The sequence below is a fragment of the Limulus polyphemus genome, unplaced genomic scaffold (assembly GCF_000517525.1).
Source record: "Limulus polyphemus unplaced genomic scaffold, Limulus_polyphemus-2.1.2 Scaffold569, whole genome shotgun sequence".
NCBI classification, from domain to species: domain Eukaryota; kingdom Metazoa; phylum Arthropoda; class Merostomata; order Xiphosura; family Limulidae; genus Limulus; species Limulus polyphemus.
The window spans coordinates 380953-408163 of NW_013666179.1; the positions used below are offsets into that span (position 1 = coordinate 380953).

A 27211-nucleotide genomic window follows, 5' to 3' on the forward strand; every position below is an offset into this window, starting at 1 on the left:
TCTTTCTGTATTTTACATGTTTCAGAACCATTACAAAGACAGATTTGGATTTCAGTTACATTACTACAAGAATAGCAGGTATAATGAAACTTTGGTTTTTTTGTTGATAATTTTTCATACTTGATATTCTGTTATTATGTTTTATCATTAACGAAGTAGTATCTGAAGTATTTCTGTAGGCTTTCATGTAACTGTATTTGAAAGTCTTATAATTTCTGGTGGGTAATGATGTTCAACATTTAGTTTAGTATAAACTTCAGTTTTGATAGAACCTTAATGACTCATAATCAGATTAATTAACATTCTTGTTAAGTTTTCATTGGTATTGTGTACTAAACAATTTCTTGAGTTTCTTTAAATACATCTCAACTCACATGAATTTGAATATATTTGTTAGAATAGTTAAATTGGTTACACCAAGACATATGCCTCCTGAGGATATTTTATGTCTTGAATTTTCTCACATATTCTTATTAATTGTAATGAACTGGCACACAAGTTTTATGGTAGTTTTATTCAAGTATTAGATATTACTTGTATATATTTCTGATGTATATTTCCTATTAACTTGTTTGTTGTATTTGGTGAAAATTCTGAACACAAGCTACATAAGATATTTTCTTTAATTATATTTAATTACTATGAACTACTATTTAGTGGCTCCTGTGATCTAGTTACTGGTTCCTGTGAACTTTTTACTGGCTCCTATGATCTTTTTTACTGATTCCTGTAAAATGTTAATGCTTAAAACTTAGTTACCTAGTGGGACATAGGACTGGTTGTTAATGTCACACCTTGCTCTTGTAGTCATGTCATATCCAGCTGAAGGATTAGAGTCAACTTACCGAAACCACATAGAAGATGTTCGAGGATTTCTCGATGCAAGGCATCGTAATCATTATGCAGTTTACAATGTGTCGGGTCGAGCATATACCTCAGTGAAATTTGAATCCAAAGTAACACAAGTGGGCTGGCAGGCTAGAAAAGCACCTCTTTTCACAGTATTAGTTTCTTTGTGTAGAAATATGCTCTGGTGGCTTCAACAAAATCCTAAAAACATTTGTGTAGTCCATTGTATGGTAAGTTAATTACTCTAGTTGTAACACGTTGGTTTTGTTAGTTTAATATGCCTTTGGAGTTTTTTGAACTAAGATTACAATCAAACTTAATTACTAGTGATCCTTATTTGAAAGTTTAACTTAATTAACTATTCAGTGATAATGTACCAACCTACTATTCATACACTCACTATTTCAATATAAAGTATACTAGATTCTTAAACCATGTGGTACTCCTAATGTTTGGTTTTGACAATCCGTTTGTAATGCAGATAGAAAGATGTTTAACTCTCTCAATACGGGCTTGGTCAATTTGACTGACCACGTGACTTTTTTGTACTTGTTTAAAGTCTTTCTAGATTTAATACTTATAACTCTCAATATAGTGTGTACGTTTTCACAAAATTTGGCAGTCTGTCAGTTAATATTACAAATCTTTCACGTACAAAAAATAATATTTTCTAGTGAAGTATTTTTAATAAAATAAAGATTTGTCTATGAATATATTGAGTATTTGTTTTGAATAGTAATTTGCAAAGTAATTTTCATGTTAAGATAAAAAATACTTTTACTCACTCAAAAATTTCAAATTTCCTTTGTGTAATCTATAAAACCATCTAAATGCATTGCAAACATTTTGTTTCAGTAAAAATTTATAGTTTATCTGTTATTTTCTCTACCCTATCTATTTATAATTAACTTTTATTATTCTATTGTCCTTTGAACCATGTCTAACTATTATCCGTGCCATTATAAGTTGTAAATCACTCAGAGAATGTACAGGTAACGTTAAGCTATCGAATTACATTACCCACGAGCTGTTCATTTGTGCCTCGTGAACCATTTTAATTATATTATTATTATTAGTTATTTTACCTAATCTAGTCTTAAATAACTTAAAAAGATCTGTATTTGTAGATTTTAGTTACTTTTGTAATAATAAATAAAGAATAAATATGAAAAACAAGAAATAAAGTACGTACCCCATCTTCTTTTTTCTTGCTGTCGAGTTTCAAAGAGAATTAAGCCTAATTTTTTATAGTAATGATTGTAATGCACTTAATAATTTTTATTTGATTCAATAATGCACCAAGGAATAAAGACTAATAACATGCAAAAAATAGACAAATTCCCTCACCTCTAAATTTTTTTGCTTTCTAACTACGTGATAAGAGCCATTACAAATTCATCCAAGCTAGTGGTTAACTTTCCCACGGGAACGAATCTTGTACTCATTATACAATATGAAATTTGATAGATGAAAACCTTGACTTTCTATTGGTTATAGGTAATGTATAATGAAATGTAAGAGAGAGCTACCAACGAATTATGAAAGAGAGAGGATGTAACAGGAGAGGTCTGATTTTCTATTCAATAGCTCTGTAACCAAACAATATTGAAGACTATAAAAATTATTGTTTGTCTGAACAATAACGATTTTATAGAGAGTAATTTTAGTTTAATTTCGTACTTTTTCAAGGGGTGGTGAATAAAATAGGGATGTTGACATGCTACGTGAAAATGTGTCACATGGGTCACACTAGTGGAAATTCAGGATTTTTTTATATATTTCTTTTTAGAATTAAGAACTTAAAACTTGTATACTGTTAAAATATGTATTATTAGCTAAGATTTTATGTTATTCTACTTGGTGTATAACATAAACATAAAGTAGTTTAATAAAATTTTGAATGTAAGACACTAAAACCTTGTGCCATTCACAGTAAAGGATACCCGGGGGCGATAGGGTTAATAGATTGGTTTGCTGTGACTGGAAATTCTCATGCCTGTTTATATATTTGTGAAACCACAAAACTTACTGATAAAAAAATAATGAGTTTTTGACATGTAATTTTTATGCTTTGAAATTGAATAGGAGCAAACATTTCTGGTTATTACAAAGAATAAAACATATTTAAAATGATTATACCTTAAAAAGTACTACTTACAGAGAAACACGATTTTCCTTGAGGCATTTTCTGAATCCTAAGTATTATTCTGATAAGTTTGGACATAATACATGACTATTAAAATCCATTTTACACTGTATTTCCAAATCACATTTCTTATGAAGTGATGTTGCCTTTATTTCTCTTCCTTCTTGCTTTCATCAGTACTAGATTGGTGATTTGTTTAGAATTTTGGTCAAAGTTTAGAACACAGAGGATCAGTGAATACTGTTCAGAAATGATGCTTATGATAGCATTGTTTAACCCTATGTGCCCCGTACTAGTGAATTAATGTTTAATATAATTCCGAATTTACTATGTGTATCTTCACAAAATTTGGCATACTTTTAGTGAACATTAAAAGTCTGCTTTAATACAAAAAAAAACATATTTTCTTAAGAAAATATTTTTTATTTATCTGTAAAGTTAGAGTCAGTCTGATTCAGACTCTTACTAATCTTGGTACAGGGTGGTTTTCATGTTAAGAATAAAAATATATTTTCCAACTTACAGTTTTTGTATTTCATTTTTGTAACCTCTAAAACCTTCAAATTAATATCAAAAAGTTGTTTTCAGTAAAAATATATATCATGTTTGTTATTTTCTCTACCCTAACATTAACTGTAGTGAAATCAGGAATTTAGGCTAAATTGAAAAATATGAAATAAGTCTAAATTACACTTTTTCTTTCTTGAATAGGTGCATATTGTAACAGATAATTACACACTATTCTTACAGCCGAAACTAGTACTTTTCAGATCTTGGGGTCATTTAGATTTATTGCTTTACAGCTGCACTTAGACCCTCTCAGAGTATGCTGAAAGCAATTTATCACAGTGGGACAGCTTTGTGCAAACAAATGATTGATTACAAGCATGCCAAAGTCGTATTACACAGACACACCTCACAAAGCATGTTCCGTGAAAGAGAATCATAAGTAATGTTTTATTTGTTTTATTTTTCAATTAAATTTTCTTATTTATCCTAATTACTTTCTAATCTTTAGATTGTATTTACTTTCATAACAATAAATAAAAATTATACATAAAGAACAAAAAAATTTAAAATTTGCTTATCGGCTCTTGTACTTTGTTTTCAAGGTTTTTGTTCTCAGAATCTCAATGAAATTTAACCGTACTTTTAGTAGGGTTGTTGTATCACAAAAAGTAATTTTTATTTTTTTACAATATTCAGTTTAGGACATAATAAAAATACAATATTCTAAACCTGTTATAATTTAACTGGCTTTCTAACTAAGTTATAATTGGATTAAAATAATTCTGTTTGCTAGTTGAGGCGATCTTGATGATAGGAATAATTCAAAAACTGTCATCGGAATGAGCTAGCATTATAGAAAATTTGGTAACTTAAATTTTCTCCTTTTGTTGGTTACAAATAATATAACAGTAAATCTTGGAGTGAATTATTGGCATTTTTTGAAAAACAGGATATGACAGGAGGGTGAGGCATGTAGATATGACTTTCATGTTCATATCTCAGAAAAGTAAAAAGGTTGGAGGCTATAAGTTTACATTATGACTTCATGATATCTATACTATAAGTATGTAACTTTTGTCAAACTCAGAAGATCATATAGGGGTCGAAAGAAAAGCTAAAATGAACAATTTGGAACAAAAAAGTGTCGTGGGATACAGAGAAGTGAAGATTGAGAATTTATTTAAATATTTCCTTTTTGAATTTGAGAAATTGAAACTTCTATAATGTTAAATTTGAAATATATTTTGATGTCAAGTTTACTGACATACATTGATAATAAAGTTTTTAATTAAATCTTGGATGTAACTCTGTAAAAGATTATGACGTGCACTTTGACCCCCATCTGCGCACATTGGGTCAAGGCTAGACTTGACATACTGATTGAGAATGATGGAAAATGTTTTAAACACCTTCAGTGAAAGGTTTTCAAATATTTCATATCATGTCCAAAATTTCCTGAATAAAACTTATGATTCTCAATGTGCACCGGATGAAATTTAATTCCCCCTAGGACAAAGAGTTTCTATTTTAAATATGAGGTTTATGTATAATCACCCTGTATGTAAGAAGGACTTAGACTACTGTAAAATTGAAGTTGCCATGTATGAAATGTTTGAATGGAAAAAAGATATAGGCAGTCAAAACTTGTAACAATCATAAGACTCATGTTAGTAGGTCAGAAATTTCTTTTCAGAAAATTATTCAAACATATTTATGATGTTAGTACATTTTCTTTTGATATTTAGGCTGAGATTGGATGTAAATTTTATTACAGTAGTTTTAAAACATTTAGGAGAGCTATAGATTTAAATTGGCTCATTTTATGTGGCATTTAGAAATGAAGTACATTTGTTCTCACATCTAAGAAGTATTAGATAACAGTAATATAAAAAAATATACATTTTTAAATGAAAAAGAGCAAGAATATTAAATATTTATGCATGAATATTGTAAGCTGTTGATGGTTAGGAATAATTTAGTTACATATAGTAACATATACACTGATAGTGTTTTACATAAATCTATCCTTACATTTTAAAATTTAATGCTGTAATTTTGGTTTTTTCTCTTAAGGATGGAAAAATGTCCTCAGCTGTTCTTGTTTGTGCATTCCTGGTAATGTGTCGAGCGTTTCAAACACCAGAAGAGGCTCTGCAGTTGTTTGCTGTGCGAAGATGTCCAGTCAATCTTCTGCCATCACACAAGAGGTAAGTGGTTTTTTTTATTCTGTTTGTGCTGTTTATTTATCTCATAAGAGCTTTTGTGTGTTTGTTCATAAGTGACAAGGCCTAATTTTAAGTTTGTTTCCTTGTCTTCCTAATTTGGCCACGTATTTCCAAGTATTAACATGCATTTCTGACTGTAGTAGTTTATTATTGGTTCAAAACATTTATTAATTTACACAGTTTTGTTACACTTTCACATTAGCATAAGTTTAATAAATAAATAAAATTAACTGTTTTATAAGTTTGATTTGAAATGTTAATGTGCACAAATTGGAATGACTTATGTACTGAATGTACTTATGTATTTAGAAATTATGGTAGCAGAATTGGTTACTTATGTGGATAAATTTGTTAACAGAATTTCTGGACACTCAGTTTTATAATTCTATCATAAGTGTAAAAAAATTAACTATCGATACAGTCTGACCAAATGTTGACATAACATATTTTGTTATTTCTACACCTTTTTCTGTGAGTTTCACCATTCTGCTCATTTTAACAGTGTAGTCACATTTTGTAGGACAAAATTTTTTGACCAAGTGAAAAACTGTAAAGGCTTAGCAGGGTTCTCACTTGTCTTGGAAGTCTTGAAAATTTTCAAAGTTAATTTATAGGCCTGGAAAAGCCAGGGAAAACTGTGACTTTATGAAATGCATTATCTGATTTAATAACAATTAGTCATTTTATTAAATAACTAACTTGCTTACAATGTGGTTAAATAAATGAATTAGAAAAAAAAATGAAAAGGTGTGAGGATGGGATAAATATGAGGGGTGATGCAAAGGTATAAAGTGTTGTGAAAAATAGCTGAATTGTTCTGGAAAATTATTTTTAACCAACTGCTTTGATAAATCTAGATGCTGAAATATGTCTGGGATGGATGTGAAAAATGTTGTTCATTTCTCTGCTTCGACCAATTACATTCCCGGAGTTGTTCACATTGTATTTTTTCTTCTTTTTTATATGGTGTGATGTCTTTCTGAAGTGAGAGGATGTACAGTCGGCTTAATAATTTAAAGCACTTTGCTGGCTAAGATGCTCCTCTTCTGACATATGGAATGAATTACATTCATTCAAAGTAGTCACAACCTAGAAGAGACTAAGAATGTATATTGATATTAACATTTTTTCTGTACTTTAAATTCTGTAGCAAATCTTTAAATATATATATATATATGTATATTATATAATTAAGTTTACAGCTGTTGATGCAGTAGCATGGCTATCATGTATCTCAGCTGTAGCTTTCTGTTATAGGTACATAGGTTATGTAGCCCAGTTAGTTTCATCGCAACCATGGCTACCTCACAGAAAGAGGGTGAAGATTATTTCTGTTGAAATGAAACCAGTTCCTCTATTCACAAAACTAAGGTGAGCCATTTTGTACTCTAGCAATAATCCTAGATATAATCCTAATAATGTCAGCTGACATGATAAGTGAAAGGCCTTGTTAACAACAGCATGTAAAAAATAGAGTGCAGTTGAAATGTCATTATGCATTCGTTTTATTGGAAACTTGTATTGGACTAATAAATAATGATATGATTTAAGTTATTTTTAGCCCTATCATAATGTAATATCACTTGTTACATATATTTCACATTGTGTGAGACATAGCAAACCATAGTGCTGGATGGTAGGAGCAGAGAGAATAGTTAAAAACATGTGAATATGTATCAGTCTGTTTGTGTATGATAATGACAAAGAACGTATTGTTGCAATCTTGAATACATTTTCTTCAGTGTTGATGGCCTTAGTATTTTGTTTTATTAACTTTCACTTCCTTATTTGTTAGGTTGGTTTTATGAAGTTTCATCCCTTATCAGTGACCCTGATGAAAGACAAACTAAAGAACAAAACCAGAAATGTAGTAATGAACTGCAGCCTGTGTACATGATGCCTGAAATGTTCTTTACTCAACATAATAATCTATATTTAAATTTTTCAACAATTAAAGTTTTTGATACTTTGTAATGTTTTTTATCACCAATATTTTGATTTGTGGTGAAATGTGAGACTTTTTTCTTACTTGTAACATGTCAAAGAACTTTAGAGAGCATACTCACATAACTTTATTAATAACATTTCCCAATGTTTGTAATTACAACAGAAATATGTACATAAGAAATAAACAAATCAAATATAGCACATGTAACAGTTTATACCCTTTTTTTCAAATGCAATCTTATTCCCTATCTACTAAATAGAGCTTACCATCTTACCCTATGCAATTTAGTACTTCACAAAGAAATTACTTCCATACATAATATTCTCTCTCGAAACAGCTACACTGTGTATTTTTTGAAGAAAGTAACTTCCTCATTTCTAACTAATTTGTTTGTCAAACCACCTTAGATACCCACTGTACCCAAACTTCTCTTATACACCTGCTTACCATATCTCAGGAGACAGAACTCTCAATTGAAAAAGTTATGTAACTCTTACTATCCTCAAATTGACCTGAAAGTCATTATGAAACCCAACATTAGACTAAAAACTTTTTTCTGTTACAAAGATCATTTGCTGTCTGCCTATTGCTCACATCTTGTCTGCTTGTACATGTGCGGAGACTGTAAGGCCTCCTATATTGGTGAAACCAAACATCACCTTAAAGTACAAGCATGTGAACACATGGGCATATCTATAAAAACTGAAATAAAGGTTACAACCCCCCCCCCCCCAACCTCTGCTATCTATCAACACAATACAGAAACAGGACATCCGATTTCTCTCTCAAACTTTAAAATTCTCTCAACAGCCTAACATGATACTGAACTTCTAATAAAAGAAACATTACACATAAAACTCTCTTTCCCATCCCTAAATAACACACAGTCTTTACTGGATTAAACCTATTTTAACTATTTCACTTGTGCATCAGTTTTCATTTTTTTGTGTTATATTTGTATATTCAATTTGTTTATTTCTTATGTATATATTTCCCAATGTTAAATAAAAGCAGTGCAGGGGGGATGAAAAGTTTATGTGAGTGATGCTTTAAATCTGTTGTTGTTTTATATTTTATCTTCTTATGATTTATATCAGTATCTCTACATATAGAGACTTGAATATCAAATTAATTATTGATTCCTGTTTATAAGTTTGTTTATTTAAAGTTGTTAAAAATAAATAAGGATTCAACTTTTCTTTTTCTAGAGATGGCTGTCGTCCTTTTGCTGAGGTTTATGTAAGAGAAGAAAGGTTAATAACTACTTCACAAGAATATGAAAGAATCCAGTAAGTGTAGGGAGTTTATTAAGATATGTGTATGAAATAATATAGTAAGTGTAGGGAGTTTATTAAAATATTTGTATGAAATAATATAGTAAGTGTAGGGAGTTTATTAAGATATTTGTATGAAAGAATCCAGTAAGTGTAGGGAGATTATTAAGATATTTCTATGAAATAATATAGTAAGTGTAGGGAGTTTATTAAGATATTTGTATGAAAGAATCCAGTAAGTGTAGGGAGTTTATTATGATATTTGTATGACAAAATCCAGTAAGTGTAGGGAGTTTATTAAGATATTTGTATGACAAAATCCAGTAAGTGTAGGGAGTTTATTAAGATATTTGTATGAAAGAATCCAGTAAGTGTAGGGAGTTTATTAAGATATGTGTATGAAATAATATAGTAAGTGTAGGGAGTTTATTAAGATATTTGTATGAAAGAATCCAGTAAGTGTAGGGAGTTTATTAAGATATTTGTGTGAAATAATATAGTACGTGTAGGGAGTTTATTAAGATATTTGTATGAAAGAATCCAGTAAGTGTAGGGAGATTATTAAGATATTTCTATGAAATAATATAGTAAGTGTAGGGAGTTTATTAAGATATTTGTATGAAAGAATCCAGTAAGTGTAGGGAGTTTATTATGATATTTGTATGAAAGAATCCAGTAAGTTTAGGGAGTTTATTATGATATTTGTATGAAAGAATCCAGTAAAAGTACAAAGGTTGAGTATGGTATATTAAAACAATTTTGGAACCTTATCATGTTTTTCCAGCCCTTGTTGCCATGTGCAGTCATGTTCTGTCTGATGATCAAGCATCTTTACAATAGCATTGCAGTGTAATTTACATTGTTAAAAGCTCCATTTTAGGGCCATCCAGTCTAAAACATACCTCTCTCTGATTGTTTTCCGTAATCCATCCTGTTTATGACGTTTTCACAGAGATCCATAGGCCTTTGCACCTGGTAACTTGACCAGTATGTCTTTGTATGGAATAACATATTCTTTAGCTGCTTGAAGTATGTGATGGTTTAACAAATATGTCCTGTAAACAACCAGTGTATACATTACTTGTATTGCTTTTCCAGACAGAGATTATGCTTAATTTTGTAGTGTAGTGTTGTCTGAGACATGAACAACATTTGCCACTGAACTTGTGGATCCTCACCTGTTACAAGACATGCACTTTGCTTACCAACACTGAGTTACTGCTTGTTGCAGGTGTTTTTCTGAATGTTGCTGGTATCCCAAGTTCGTTCATATTCCTTTTATTTTTCCAACACCATTAAGTACAAGGGATATATCCCCCTCTTGGATGGAAATTTTGAATTTCTGATCTGAACACATCTTTGATTTGATTGTATTCATATTTTGCATTAAAAAGGGGTGTTACATGCCCTTCTCATAAGTGATCAGTTTTTGGTGGCATCACACTAATTGTGAAGTGCTAAACAGTGTCAAAATGTGGATCTAATATATGCTGTTTAGTCCCCTTGTTAAACAGTGGTAATTCTTTGGATTTACAACACTAAAATCAGAGGTTTGCTTCCCCTTGGTGGACACAAGAAAACACACACATGCTGCTTAACTGTGACATCATATTAGCTTGTGTTGGCACATGAATTGCTGATTTGCGTATTCAAAATCATTTTGATATAGTACTGAACCCTCCATATTTGGTCTAATAAAATGATCAACAGTTTTGGATCCATTCAGTAAGTTTTATTTCTGAAAGTTTGTGCTAATGAGGAGAGAAATGTTTGTGTATAGGAAAATGAATTCTGAAGTTCCCTGCAGTTTCTCTGTGCTTTTTGCGCATGGTAGCAAAGAAGATTGCTGCTCACAGAGATTGAAACTTAAAAGCATCCATAAATGTTTGTATGCTTTGTCATTTTGTAATATTATGTTTTAGTTACTAATCAGCAGTATTTAAATTTTTCTATGTGAATATTTTTTGAACAATATGTGATGATTTACATTATAATACCTGTGTTGTAATTTTCAGGCATTTCAACATGGCTGACCAGCATGTTGTTATACCTCTGCATGTGTCAGTCATGGGTGACACAACAGTGATGATCCATCATGCTAGGTCTACTCTTGGGGGCAAAGTTCAAGGAAAAGTATGTATTATTTTGCATTATGAAGTGAATGTTAATTTTACAGTTTTAAAATTTGAATTGCCTAGCATCTTTCAAATGGTGTAGCCCAAAAAGCATTTCAATAAATTGTGTGTTTTATAGATTACTTCTTACTGGAAGTATTGGGCTCATATTTGAAACAATAGAAATAAAAAAGAAACTTAATTTTTTTTTTGGCTACATTCAGAGTTTTATTTTTATCTTTGAATGCTTAAGCAACCTTATAAATATTTATGGACAATTTTCCGCATAGCTTGCACGTGAAATAATCTTATAAAAATATGTAAAATCAATTCAATAGCATGTAAAAGTCTACTCCTAATCAGGTAAGCAATCAAATAAGACTTTATAACACTGAAATTTATGTCCCTATTCTTAGACTAATAAATGCTACACTAAGCGTATAGACTGTACACCATTAATTACTATATATTTCAAAGCTTTTCAATATAAATATTGAGCTTATTGAAGAGCTGAGAAAATTATTATATGTGTAATAATATAAGTTATGGTTGAATTATCTTCACAGGTTACAGCTATCAAGATTTTACAGTTACAGTTTTTCTCTGGTTTTATTCAGCCTGGCACAGAAACACTAACATTCCACAGGTATTTTTATATATGTCCTTTCTTCAAATTTTTCTTTTTTTTTTTACATTTTTTGACTGTTTTTGATTTTAGTATTTGTTAATTTTAGGCTTGAAAGTACTACACAGATTCCGCACGTGTAGGTACAGGTATATTGATGCAAATATGTTTTTGTTATTAGTCCATGTTGCAGAAGCAGTGTTTATTGCATATATATGCTCAGTTCAAACTGTATAATGTTTTTATCATTATTTAGAAAAATTGATGTCAAAACTTAAATCTTCAAATTGATCAAAATTTAGTAAAAAAAATATCAATCAGAAGTAAAATGTTACATAAGTGTTTTTGTGTATGTTACCCACTGGTGAAAATATCTTTAGCTTTATGATGTAATTATAAAATCTGATACTAAGCTCAAGGGTAATGTAACACAAGGTTATCTGTTACAATTTATGCATCATACAAATCATGCAGATGCTTAAGGATAGTCTCAAACATAGTCATAATTTTGTTGCAAGATCAATCCCCTTCTATGTATTTTGCTGTTTTAACTTGATATAACTGGAATCATTCTAACAACCTTCAATTTTTTTGGAGGCTTGAATTTTATTATCACATGTATTGTTTGTTAGTCCAAGCTTTATCTGTGAAGGCAACTTCCCATTTCTGGAGATTATATCTGACCAAATAGTAATTGCTGCAGGTTCAGTGTATGATTTACTGTTCCTTCTGTAGTTCCAATAACTAGTGGACAAATCTCTATTAAAAACTCATTTTCTGTTTATCCTGAGTGGAGCAGTTCAGATCATTATCTGAACTTTACCCTTCATGTTTCCTAACTGACCTTTGTGGACACCATCACGTTTTTTAGCAAGGTTTGCAGGGCAGTTTTCTGAACATAACATTTTTCTTGCTTTTAGATTACAGATGACTACGAGGTTAACAATTCCATTCACATCTCTGATACAGCCGACTACTTCTAGTGAAACATTTCTTCTTACAGTCTCTGATGTAGTGTCCTGTTTTTCCATACCTAAAATAGTTTCAGCTCTAAATAAATATCTTTCTCAATTAATATTTTCTGACTTATTTGCTGTTTATTCAGATCCGTATTAGCAGTACTTGATGACTCCATTATTCGCGGTGTTTGGAGCAACCTTATCAGCAAGTATCAACAGGATCTGGCTCTGTAACGAGCTGATTTGTTCTCTCAAAGCCGTATTTCTACATTCCTTTATTCTTATCTGTACAATTTATTTTCAGTTTGACAAGCTTCAGTGAAATAACTCTCAGGAAATTATTGCTTCTTGAAGTATTTTGATAGAACATATGAGTTGAGCATTTTGCAATTTCAGCAGCTCTGCTATAGTTTTCTTCTTTCATTTTAATTGTAAATGTGACTTATGATATGGACTTCAGATGATTCTTTCTAAGACAATAGGAAATAGCAGACCTTTATTATGACTGTGGTTTTCCTTTGGTTAGTTCTACAGTGTGTTTAGAATTGTTCATTGTGGGCAAAAACATGAACAACCCACTCTCCATTATTTTGCTCATTGATTTCAAGTTCTATAATTCATATTTTATAGTGTGTTAATTCTGTTTCTATTCAGTATCAGTCTTTACATCTTGATTTGAACTTTGAACATAAACAGTTTCTAAAGTAGATTAATAACAGTTATTTGCCCCTTTATATACTTCATCATTATAAAGACTTGATCCACTAAAGTTCTTTTAATTTCTAAATCTTCATACCACACACATACTTTTATATCCATTTATATCTAGAAATAAATTAATATTCTTGACTAGACTAATGCTATTCTTGTTTTGAAAAAAAGCTGAGGAATTCTAAAAGATTTTTAATCAAACAGATACAAGGCATTTATCTACCAAGCTTATAAATCACAATTACAAAAAGATGTTAATCAACAAATTTTTTATCTACAGATAAAATATTTTTTAAAACTTGTTTTAAAAGTAGCAAAGGAACATCAACAGTAATAATGATGTTCAAAAACAACAATGACTTTGTATTTCATAACAATATCTAATCATAATGAACAAGGTAACAATAAATAAATATCAGAAAATTGGTCTTTAGTAAAAAAAAAAAAAGTAAAAATGTGATAATAATTTAATCTGTTGATGTTAGTTTTACAGTGTTTTTATGCATTTTACTATTTTTACTCTAAAGCAAGCATGAATAAAATGGACCTTATCAAAAATTGTTAAAGTTGATTCTATAAAGGTGTAATCTATATTCACTAACCACTTTTTATGTAATCATTTTAATGACTTGGCAGAAGTTGTTTAATGAATTTAAATTTTATTTTGAAAGAGAACAAAATTTAGACACATTAAATTGTATATCTATTTTTAATATCTAAGATATTAATATTTTACTTTAGAAATGACTTGGATGGTGTGGAAGAATTAGATCGTTATCCTGAAGGATTTACAGTAACACTGAAAGTTGAAGTTGATAGCCAAGAACAATCTCTTCATTCCAATAAACCCCTTGCTTGGGAGGGATTGGATAAGATGAATCTATCACCAAAAATTTTGTTCTTTACAGAGGATGAAATGGAGTCCTGTTTAAGTAAGCCTAGTTTCTGGCCTAACAACAGCATGTAGCAGTTATATATAATGGAATCCTGTTTAAGTAAGCCTAGTTTCAGGCCTAGCAACAGCATGCAGTAGTTATGTATAATGGAGTCCTGTTTAAGTAAGCCTAGTTTCAGGCCAAGTAACAGCACATAGCAGTTAGTTATGTGCAATGTAATCATGTTTAAGTAAGCATAGTGTCAGGCCTAACAAGAGCATGTAACAGTTAGTTATGTGCAATGAAATCATGCTTAAGTAAGCCTATTTTTAAACCTAGTAACAGCATGTAACAATTAGTTATGTGCTTACTTTATTAAAACCTGGTGTTAAGGCAAAATAATTTTAAAATATCATTGTGTTTGTAACTTATTAAATGTAATGTATTAATTTATTAAAACAATATATTCCTGTAACTTTTATGGGTAAAAATACAAATGAGTTAACTTCTCACAGTTATTCGGCAAATCATCATGTTTGTCTTGCAATTTATATTTATACATGAACATCAATATTTTAATCAAGTTTATTATAATTCTAAACAAAAACTGAACAAACCAGTATCACTATTCTCAAGTTTGTTTTCTCAGTTTTTGTTTTTACTCAAGGCATAAAATGGGTGTTAAACCAAGTTATTAGCACCCAATAATACATAAATTAAAGTGTTAAAATACAATTTTTAATTCTTAGTTAAGTACTTAAACAATGGTGATTTGGAACACATGGCATTTGGTGTATAATATTTTGTGGTCATAACATGTTCTTTTATTAGGCTTAATGTATAAAAAGAAAGAGCTTATAATATCATATCTTTTCATTTTCTCGTTTTACTTTATATGGTGAATCTCACTAGCTTTTCAAGCTATTACAAAAGAAGCCCCCCCCCCCCATCCCCAAATGGCTTAGTAAACTTAAAACATTATAATGCTAAAATATAGGGTTCAAACCTTGTAGTGGGAACCAGACATGACCTAGTGATTAGCATGCCCAGACTGTGACTCCTTTGATTCATGGTTCACATCTCATTGCTACATAAATGTGTTTTGTACTTTGGTATCGTGGATGTGTTATAATATAACAGCCAACTGTTCGGTTTACAATTTTTCATTCAGTAACACTTACTGTAGTAAGAAGATAATGACTAAACACTCATCACTTACACCACCATCCCATGGGTGCTGTTAACTGGCTCTTTTATCTCTAGTCTGTCTGTTAAGAATGAGACACAGCTATGTACTGATAACCCCTGTGTAGGTTAGATCTAAAAAGAAAACACAAACCATGTGATAGATGTAGCTCAGATACCATTGTACAGTTTTGTGCATAAAAAAAACATGCAAAAGAAACTATTATTAGTGAAAAATAGCAGCCTTTAAACCTTTATAAATCAGAAAAACTTTTATATTGAATAATGATTCATCTCATACATGCCTTTTGAGAAATCAACTTGTGGTTAATGAGTTTATATTGTAGCTTAGCTTCTTTACCTTACTAATTTTAATTTTCTCTTTCATGCTTATTTGTAGCTCAGTTTACAAATGTTGTGAACAAGCGTCAACCTTGTAAAGAGACCAATGGTACAACTGCTGTTTTATCAGAAGTTTTACCATCTGTCAACTGGGAGAAGAAGCATGAAGTAGTTTGGGTTTGTATAGCGTTAATAGTTCTTGTTGAAGATATTAATTAAGTTATGAAATAGAGAACTTTAATTAAAAAACATGATGGAGGAAGTCTAAGATGATACCTCATATGGAATAGCTTGATCCCTAGTGCATCTGTCTTTGAGGGTTTCATACTATTAGTCTTGAGTTAACTCCCATGTAAAAATCACTTGATTATCATGACCTGTGTTAGGGCACAATGGCATCATCATGGTACGATATCCCTCCACCAATAGGAGAGCAACACAGCTGCTGCCCCTAAGCACTTGCATTCAAAATAACTTCATTCTTTTCCTTGGCATTATCTAGAATGGACGTGTTTCAAACTTGGTAGTCAATTACTGGAGATTTATGATGATTTCCTACTGATTTAAATTTCATTTCAGTTTCCTTAGTTTAATGTTCATAATTCACATATCCAGTATGTTTTTTTCTTTTAGTTGGAAATGAAAAAAAAAACATTGTTATGGTATTTCCTGCCATTATGAATTCTTAAATGATGGTAACTTCTGCCTTATCCCATGTTATTGGCAATGCTCCAAACAGGGGACCTGTGTCTATGTATTGCAGGTTCCTTCACTCTCACTAGGACTCCTCCTTCTGTCAATTAGGCAGACATTCCTTCTTCCCAGTTTGAACATGATTGTGATCATGGTGATTTGACTGGCTATTTCCTCTACCAGTGTTTGCAATAGGAGCAAATTGATCTGTGTAGGAAAAATCCTCACGTTACTATACTAATCTTTTCCTTGACTTGATTTTGCAGGTATGTTCTGATGATTCCTTCCATGCTTTACTACATGAAACTCATATTCAAGATTGTTTTGTCTTTCCTCCTTCACCTGACATTAGGGTCCATACAGACTTGTTTCTCAAACAACTGCAAACCCATACTAACATTCCTTGTCCTCTTCGTTTACTTGGCTCTTCCGTTCTGGCTTACAGCCAATCTTCATATCTGTTCTTCGATTCCTAGTCTTTGGCATCTCTTTTACCTGATTGGCCTATTAACTTATGTTTCCCTTCCTAGAGCCCGATTTTTTGTACCTTCATCTCTTTCTTACCACCCTTCTGTGTTACTCTCATCACTTCATTTTATGTCTCAGGCATTTCATCATGCACCAGAGAAGTTTTCTGGAGAGGTTTGTTCTCTTCTTTTTACTACATTAAACCATACTACTACTACTTCTGCTCTAACCTTTCTTACTTGGTTTCTGAGTCACTGGAGACCCAGGTTGAAGTGGCCTGTCACCAGTTCTCATTGTCTACTATGGTTTCTTGTCTTTCCAAACTTTGCCATTCTGTTCTTATTCATAGGTCTGCTGATTTCATGTTTCCCATTCAAACTTCTCGACCTTTTTCTATTCCCTAATGTCAATTTTGTTGCTCATCTGGCCCTGTAGGGACCTATATGTCTTTCTTCACCAGCCTTTGGTCTCCATTTTTGTCTGACAGAGGGATTCTTCGGGTTCTCACCTATAGCCTAACTCTCCACTTCTCTTCACCTCTTTTTCTTTTTTCCATTTCCTTTCCTCTTTCCTGCATTCCCCATTTATCTTCAGTGTAATGAGAATGTGGTCCCAGATATCTTGACTAAGAATTTCATCAAGAGGGTACTTACCCCTTCACCTGATTATTACTCTTATCTCTTTGTGGTCCTCAAGATGAAGAGGTTTTTTTTTCTCTCTGGTGGTTCTTTTCACCCAGACTGTGGATGACCAAGGTTGATGTTGTGGACACCTTTTTACACATTCTGATTGCTTTGTTTCATCTTTAGGGATAAGGTGTTCCAATTCCATGCTCCTTTTTGGCATTGCATCTGCTCCTTATGTCTTTAATCAAGTTGTGAGGACACTTGCCTGCCTTGTTCACAGATTGGAGGCTGAGGTTCTATTATTACATGGATGACTGGCTTCTCCTGGTCCTTTCTTGGGAGAACTCCTTCTCTCACACCTGATTTCTTCTGTGGGAGGCTGCTCAGCTGAGTTGGTTTGTCCAGCCTTCCAACGCTTTTCTCATGCCTCCTCAATATTTGGTACATCTGGACATGTTCTTCCAGTCCCATCTCAGTTGGGCTCAGCCTTCACCACTTCTTCTATGAGCAATGGAATGTCGTTTACACTCTGTGCATGAGGTTCTTTTGCTCTGGAGAATTCTGGCTTTTCTCAAAACACTAATTCCTTTAGTCTGCACATACACACATGCATCTCCTCTGATAGAACATTTCTCGGGATCCGTTGTCCTCGATTGTGCACCTCCCTTCTCCTCTTCTCAAGGACTTGTCTTAGTGACTCATTCATACCACTATGGTCAGCATCCCCTTCTCCTCTTCTCAAGGACTTGTCTTAGTGACTCAATCATACCATTATGGTCAGCATCCCCTTGTCCCTTCTCTTCTCAAGGACTTGTCTTAGTGATTCAATCATACCGCTATGGTCAGCATCCCCCTTCTCCTCTTCTCAAGGACTTGTCTTAGTGACTCAATCATACCATTATGGTCAGCATCCCCCTTCTCCTCTTCTCAAGGACTTGTCTTAGTGACTCAATCATACTGCTATGGTCAGCATCCTCCTTCTCCTCTTCTCAAGGACTTGTCTTAGTGACTCAATCATACCATTATGGTCATCATGTTTTTGTCCCTTCTCTTCTCAGTGATTCGTCTTAGTGACTTATTCATACCACTATGGCCAGCATCCTCCTACCCCCCCCCCCAACCAAATCTCTATCCTTTCATAGCTGCTTCTTTGTTGAGCTGGAGTTAGTCTTTAAATGAATACATGACTTCAGATGTGTGGCACTCTATATCGTCATCCTTAAACATCTTGCTGCCAGTCGGGAATATTTCCATTTCCTCCCTCTTCTCATGGATGTGGTCATTATCCACTCTGACAATTCCAGGGTCATTTCTTATATAAAGAGTATACCCTGGTTAACACAAGATGTGGTCTCTCATTAGTGTACCCCTATGAAGCCCCTGCTGTTGGGTGTCACACTCCATGGGCTTTTCATTTGGGCCACGTTCTAGGTTTAATGCTCCTCCACCATTTCAATGTGGGATTCTAGCTATTCTGTATGCAGAGTGAGGTATCTTCTCAGAAGTTAACATCTTTCTTAGCAACTAGTGCAGTTCGTGTTAAACTCGCTATTTTTTTGTGGGAATTAGCTCAAGGCTAGTACCATGCAAGTCTTATAGACAGATGCATGAGGGATCAAGTTATCCTGTATGTGCAGGTATCTATTGGATTTACATTTTAAAGGTAAAGACAATGTTAACGTTCAAATTAGTGAACTTTTCTATGGATTTAAAAGGTGGGGGGTATTGGGGGGGGGATCATACATCAAACCAAAAAAAACAGTGAACTTGGAAAAATACATGCCTATAAATTAATAAAGTTCTTTTTTTTTCTTTTCTTTTTTTCTGAAGTTGTCTAGGAGCTGAAATCACTGTTGTATTCTTATAACTATTAATCAAAAATGTAGTAACATCTTGTGGCATGGGACACACTCTGATTATATATAAAATTTGATCTCATTCCATTCAAACTAGAAAGTCAAAGATGTTAATCATATTACTTTTTGATTGATTACTGTATATATAAGAAAACATTTTCCTATCTGTTGCTGGCCAAAAGGGATGATACAGTAGAATAACTGCTGTGAGTACACTACAACTTTTGGCTGTTCCTGTATATCAAAGCCAACTGTATAACCTAGTAATTCTGTAAAAGTTAAGTTTTGTACTATTTTATGTTATATACAATCAGAATTAATTTTGATGTTCTATTAGAATAATTCACATGGTTTTAAGTTTTTTATACACATTGTTACATTTTTATTTTAGGAAAGAGAAAGTGAGTAATAGCTTCCCGTGATAGTTCAGCTTTGTACTCATTTTATATTACATACAATCAGAAGTATGATTATTTTGTTGTTGTTTTGTTAGTCACATAATTGACAATTTTTCATTCGTATTATAACATTTTTACTAAAGGAAGAAGAAAGTGACCAAACACCTACACCACCACCAAGTCAAGGGAGAGAGAAAACATTAGAAGACTCAAAAAGACTGGCACCTGAAGATGTTGATCTTCTAAACCTTGGAACAAGCTCTTCTGCTGTAGATGGAGATTTTGAAAGAGGAACACAAAACAATCAGAATGGACCCTCTTTCAATCTTTTGGACATATCAGCTGATGGAAGCAAGCCTGAACTAACTAACTTTGACTTGTTAAACAATCCGAATGTTCCACTGATCACAACATTAAATTCAGGTTCTGGATTTCATGATCTTTTTGATCCATTTACAGATGGATCCACGAAAGTTCCAACACCAGCAACTAACCAAAACTCGGGACCTGATCCTTTTGGTGTGTTCAATGCAGGTAGTTTAACTTCTGTCCACAAGACTTCAGGAGATACTTCTGCCGATTTATTTGATCCATTTGCTACCAGCGTTGATGATATACGAAGCAGCAGTGCTGGAAACACACCTCAAGTATGTATTTGATTGCCAACTTTTAGATTGTGAAAATGACACAAATAACCTGCATACTTGATGCCAAAAAAATTAAAATGGTTGCAGTTTTGGAAAATCTGTGCATTTAGCATGTGAAAATCCTAAATTTTACTATAGTTAATTGCATGTATTCAGTACTTGTCAAACTTAACAAAGCTTACTTGATTTACTGTTATAGGAATGAAAAGAATGCCTTAACAAACTGAAACAAAGTCCCAGATCTGCCTTAAACTTCTTTGTTCACCCCTACAATTGGCTTCATCTAGTCATTTTCCCACAAAACCATGTACTGCTTATACCGCTGTATTTTCTCTATGTTGATGTAAATAATTTTGAATCTGTTCTATCCATTCATATTTAAATGTTGCCTCCATCTATTTTCAAATCTGTACTTCATTAGTAATCGTTCAGATCACACACTGTGATATGAAAGGGTGGGAACGAAAGTCTGTAGTAATAAAATTACTAACAAAGAAGAAAAACCATGTGAGAGACAAGACATGAATATTTATATTCTAGTTTGATTATAGCTTTCTAGCAAGTTTAAAACCATACCTTGAGTGGAGCAGAAATATTCCAAAAAAATTGATAAGAGTATGTTTTATACATCTCTTGATGTATTGGAAACTTTCCTTACACTTTTTCAGCGTATAGAGTATATTAGGAACATTCTGTAAAATCTATTGATGTATTAGAAACTTTCCTTACACTTTTTCAGCGTATAGGGTATATTAGGAACATTCTGTACAATCTATTGATGTATTAGAAACTTTCCTTACACTTTTTTCAGTGTATAGGGTATATTAGAACATTCTGTACAATCTGTTGATGTATGGGAAACTTTCCTTACACTTTCTCAGTGTATAGGGTATATTAGGAATATTCCGTACAATCTATTGATGTATTGGAACCTTTCTTTACATTTTTGTAGTGTATATGGTATCTTAGGAACATTCCGTACAATCTATTGATGTATTAGAAACTTTCCTTACACTTTCTCAGTGTATAGGGTATATTAGGAACATTCCGTACAATCTATTGATGTATTGGAAACTTTCCTTACACTTTCTCAGTGTATAGGGTATATTAGGAACATTCCATACAATCTATTGATGTATTGGAAACTTTCCTTACACTTTCTCAGTGTATAGGGTATATTAGGAACATTCCGTACAATCTATTGATATATTGGAACCTTTCCTTACACTTTCTCAGTGTATAGGGTATATTAAGAACATTCCGTACAATCTGTTGATGTATTGGAAACTTTCTTTACATTTTTGCAATGTATATGGTATCTTAGGAACATTTCTTACAACCTTTTGGTGTATAGGGTGTATTAGGGACATTCTTTACAACCTTGTGATGTATAGGGTTTATTAGGTACATTACTTACAATCTCTTGGATGGTGTATTGGGTGTATTAATTTCATTTGTTACAATCAGTGAGAATTTAACAAAATTCAAAATCAGGTAAAATCAGAACTTGGTTGTTAACCACATTTCATGATTTATATAATTAACCACTATAAATCGGTCATATCGGCACTCATGATTCTATGTTACACAGTACTTAATGTCAACTGAAACTCGTTCAGTGAGAATTTAACCTTACATAAAATCAGGTAATTTTTAACATGTAATTCATTACTAGGTCATACAGTAAGGAAAATTGAATACTTGTTTGGCCATCAAATAGTTGAGCAGATTTTTATTTTTTTGTTTAGTTAGGTTCACTTTGCACTAATGTAAAAAAGTTGCTTAATGACAGTTTTTATGATTATGGACAATGTAAATTGTTAGCACAATAGCTTTTAGGCAGAACACAGGTGATTACAAAGCTGTAAGAATTTCTGTAATATTTCTTAATGTGAAGTTATGAAAGACACAACTAATTAATTGGTTCTAAGTCATGGGACGTTAAATGAAGATATTGTATTGTAGGTTATTTAATCATTGCTAGGAGGATTCATTCACCACAGATGATTTTGTAAGTTTAGCGAAACATTAATGAAAAGCTGTAGAAGGTCTGTGGAAATTTACTTGTTTGTATATTGAAGAATTATGTTGGCTGAAAATCAGCTGTCTTAAATGCTTCAATAGATATAGTAATATATGAATTTAGTTTGTTAATTGTATTTACTAATGTTTTATTGGTGTGGATTTGTATATTTAAATGCTGATTACTTAGAATATTTTACGCAAGCACTACTTTTGGCTGACAACACAGTCCCTACTTTTGGCTCTCACCACTTTGGTTCTCTAGACATATGCTACTTTTGCTGAATACAGAAGTTCTTCTAGGAGGAAAACAAACATAGCTAGCTATATTCAACACTAGATTAGTTTGATGTACTAGGTGCTGTCAATTCAATATAGTTTTGTATTTTAACAGGTGACTCTTGAAATGACTGAAGCATAAAAAGAACAAAAGAATATTAACCAAACTTCCAATCAACTGTTATAATTTTGTAGTCACAGATAGTGTTATCTTAGTAATGAAGATAATAGATGGTATTGCATCAGACAACTAGAAAATTTGATAAAAACAGATTGACAGCAAAACAAATGTTATATCTGAAAAACTTAACACTGATTATGGATGTCTAATAAACAATCACAGTTGCACATGATTACAGTTTGTACTGTATGTAACTGTCTAAAGGATTGACTCATAAAGACAGTTTTACAAATCAGAAACAAGTTGGTTTACATAAATGGTTACATTGAGGATTAATAGCCAGACTTTAGTCTTGTATGCAATGTAAAAACTCCACAAAGATTTCTTTAACTGATTTCAACCACAACAAAACTATAAATTTATATTAAAGACTACTAGTTAAACTGAAATGTTATCTTTGATAAAAAGAAAGTTTGTTGCAATTCACTACCTGAAAAATTTTTTTACACTTCATATCCTATTTAAGTTTAACTGTTGTGGGTGATGATGTAGTTTGTTTGTTTCAAACAAGTGAACCCGGACAAAATTGTAAAGCTTAGATTACATACGTTCCTTGTGTTGAAACCACAACATTGTAAGTCAGCTGAATATTGAAGAAAGTTAATAGTTTGTACATCTAATGAACTTATAATACTGAACCCTCCAATATTTTTTTTAAACTAAGAAAATTACATTCTTGCAGAGACCATATTTTGTGTAATATGTTTTTAATTCTTTTTGTTTCTTTAAAGAAATAAACAATATTGGGAATTTAGTGGGAACTCCTAACTCCATCTTCAGGTTTTGTAATGAGAAACTAGTATACCAATCATGATGCTTTGCAGACAGAGTAAGAAAGTGCAATGCTGACTTGAGAAATATCTTTGAAAGCTTGTTAAAATGTAATTATGGTTTAAATATACTGTAATAATAACTTCTGCACATGTGTTTAGACATAATTGTTTCTTTATCATGAACAGCGTAAACCCAGTATTTCATCTAGTGCATCAGCATGTAATCTTCGGGCATCTGAAGGTCAAGATGCTTCCCTTATGGGTGGCTGGGATTCTGTTTTCACATCTCCTAGCTCAGCAGTGCCCCCAGGTCAACAATTTCCAAATGTCACCATTCCCCGTAATGCTTCTACTCCCAATCTGGAAGCATTAAAAGAAACTTGTGATCCTTTTGCTGATCTTGGTAAGTTTTTTTTACAACATTTATATAAAAAAAAGAAAGCATAGATGTGATTGTTCTGAAATAATGAATATTTATTACAACCTTTTCTTTATATACTTGTATCAGTCTGAAACTTGTTCCCTTATTCATATATAGAAATTAGTTTGTATTCTGTCAATCAAATTATGTGTGAAGTATGAAATTACAAACATGTTAGTTAATTACTTTTAGAGTTAGATCACAAAAGCTTAAAAATATTAACCCTATGTGCTTGGGTGGGGGTCCAAGTGCACATTTCACAACTTCTTATTACAAAGTACCATTCATTGTGGTATTATAACTGCTGATTAAATGACATCATGTAGTATAGTAGAGAAATACCAGATACAGTATACAGGAATACTGAAAAACTATAGGTATGCATTTCGTAGGTTTTAGAGGTTATGTAAATGTATACAAACTGTGGACATCACCTTGTACTTCAGCTTCTCGGAGCCTGAATCAGACTGACGTAGTCAGTTCACAGACATATCTTGAGTACAAATTCTTTTTTGACACATCTAATGTTTTGTGTACAACACAATTGTACTTTTTATTAAAAGCTTGCCACATTTTCTGAAGGTGCATGTAGTAGTATCAGAATTATAGTCAACATTACTTCTCCAGTATGGACTCTGTTCATAGGACTGACCCCATGCACATTGGGTTAAGTGTTTTACATTATGCAATGACTTGTAAATATTAGCTGATCATTGGATGGACATTAGCAGACTGGAACTTTGTGTAAATGGGGATGTTCAGTAATGAACAAACACTGTGGCATAAAATAAAAAAAAATAGCAAAATTTACTTGTAGGTAAAGATTTACTTAAAAAGTTGACTGACAATTAATGGTAATATAGTTTACGCTTAACAAAAACAAATTAAATGGCCATATTTTGATTACTTGGACAGTTGAAATAAAAGTAGTTATCATGTAAACCCTAATTTCAATTAACTGATTATTTTCCTGAGTCACGTGACACAAATTTAGTAAGCTAAACAAAATTGAAATTTACAATAAAATCATAATGACAATATTTCAATTACTGATTAGTTGTAGCAGTATAAACCAGTAATAAACGGAAACACTAATTTTGATAAGTTATTTTAATGACATTAATCAATTGAGTTGTAATTTCTATTACTGGATAGTTGTAATAATTGGAAACACTAATTTATTATTTTCATGACAGTAGATTTAATCATAATTTTGCTTAGTTGATCATCTTACGTGACACTAGTCAAATTAACCAAAGCTCGTAGGTTGTCTGATTATATTAATTAATCAGTTATTTAACATCACAATAATTGATATAATCGAAGCTCATGGGTAGTTGATTAATATTTTATAGGCTTGACACATCTGTTTTACACGATGTAATTCATTTTAAAGTAAACTTTTTATTTATTCTATAATTTTGTCACCTTCACTTTATATGTCCAGCTTCGTCATAATCAAGAAAAAATATCTTGAACTTCTCAAAATTGGTTACCTTTTGTATAAGTATGGTAAATCTGTACTGATACTTGATTTGATACATTAAACCACTGTTGATCTAAGATGTAATGCAAGCAATGTAATCATTATTATTGTTTTAATTTTGCATAGAAAATAAAGTAAAATAGATGAACTGTGTTTAAATTTGTTTTATTATTGTATACACAAAACAATGTTGTGTTTAAAAGTTTGAAAATGTACTTTCAAATACTAATTCAAACTAAATGTCACTTTGAATCAACCTACCATGTTTTATACTTCTTCCTTTAGAAGCTATTCTCATAAGAAATATTATGTGTTTGTTAATTCAGGGAATCTCGCAACTAATCTTGGTAAAAATTCACAACAAAACTTTGGCACTTGGCAGCAACGAACCACTTCATCCAGCCTTTCCCCTGGCACTAGTCCTCAACACATGCCACGCCCACAGTCATATGGAGGCACTGGACCCAGTGCATTTCCACAGGCATCAGGGATGAACTCTCATCAGCCTAAACCAAGTGCCACTGCAGGATTGCAGAAAGGTGATTACAGTCGCGGCAATTTTGCTAGCATCTTTGGAGAAAGGGATGAAAGGGGGGCCAAAAAAGGTTTCGGTAAGTTTTTTTTTTTGCCTCTTAGAAGTACATAGATTTGGTGTTGTGAGCTAGTGAAAAAATTTCATCAGTTTTTTAAATCTGATATTTAGAGAATAAAGTTCACATTATAAAATAGCATAAGATTTCATGAAACTTTAAAAAACATATCAGAATTTGTTACTAAATTACAAATTGTACTCACTCAGCTTTTTATCAGCATGGTTGACCTCACATTGTTCTGTGGATTATGATGGTCTATAGTCTATTAACCCTGCGTTAGTTTTCCGGGGGGGGGGGTTCATGGACCCCAAATATTTGGTAAACATTGGCGCCGACAGATGCAGCACATACATGTAGCTTCAGTATTCGGGTAGTTTGTGTTAAATTGTTACGCTTAGTTTAGATGGTAAAAATACTCAATGTTCATTTATTGATTGATAAAGGAAAATATTTTGAATGTTAGTGTTTTTGTTTCCAAAATAACAGGTTATTATTATTATTTACATATTTTTTAATTGATTTTTTTATGATGGGGTCAGCTGATTCCTGGACAAGTGACTATGGAAAATTTTTACAGAAGACTAATGGAGAGTTAATTAAATACTAATATTACAAAAGTACCTAATATTTAAAAGAAAATGTCAACATTAAATGAACATAAATAAATTTATTCTTAACTCAATATTTTCAGTGTTTTAGACTAATTTGTTAGTGTACATTACTAAAAACAACAGTAATTAAATATAACAGATAAGCAGTTTGTATGTTTGGTTGTTAGTTGCAGTGATCTTCTTTTTTCATCAGTCATACTTATATTTGACTTTAGTCTTAATTTCAAATATAAAATGTACTCATTTTGTTTGGTATACTCAGTTTTAAATAATCATTATGTAATCTCGTGTTGTTATCATTACTTTGCTTTGTAAGTTAATAGTTACCTTATAATTATAGTATTTTGGCACTTGTGTATAAAGTTAAAATCATAAATAATATTCAACGTTAAAC

General features: G+C 31.9%; 1 protein-coding gene across 2 annotated transcripts in view; it reads left to right on the top strand.

Moving 5' to 3' along the window:
* The window catches only part of LOC106459159 (cyclin-G-associated kinase-like), a 65609-nt gene that overhangs the window by 25749 nt on the left and 12649 nt on the right, over window positions 1–27211 (top strand). For both annotated transcript variants that reach the window (XM_013918752.2, XM_022385587.1), the window contains 12 exons: window positions 26–78; window positions 808–1079; window positions 5579–5712; window positions 6988–7101; window positions 8887–8967; window positions 10968–11085; window positions 11633–11712; window positions 14103–14293; window positions 15822–15940; window positions 19948–20451; window positions 23893–24109; window positions 25940–26224. In XM_013918752.2, coding sequence (XP_013774206.1) covers window positions 26–78; window positions 808–1079; window positions 5579–5712; window positions 6988–7101; window positions 8887–8967; window positions 10968–11085; window positions 11633–11712; window positions 14103–14293; window positions 15822–15940; window positions 19948–20451; window positions 23893–24109; window positions 25940–26224 — 2168 coding nt within the window. The remainder of the gene's footprint in view (window positions 1–25; window positions 79–807; window positions 1080–5578; window positions 5713–6987; window positions 7102–8886; window positions 8968–10967; window positions 11086–11632; window positions 11713–14102; window positions 14294–15821; window positions 15941–19947; window positions 20452–23892; window positions 24110–25939; window positions 26225–27211) is intronic.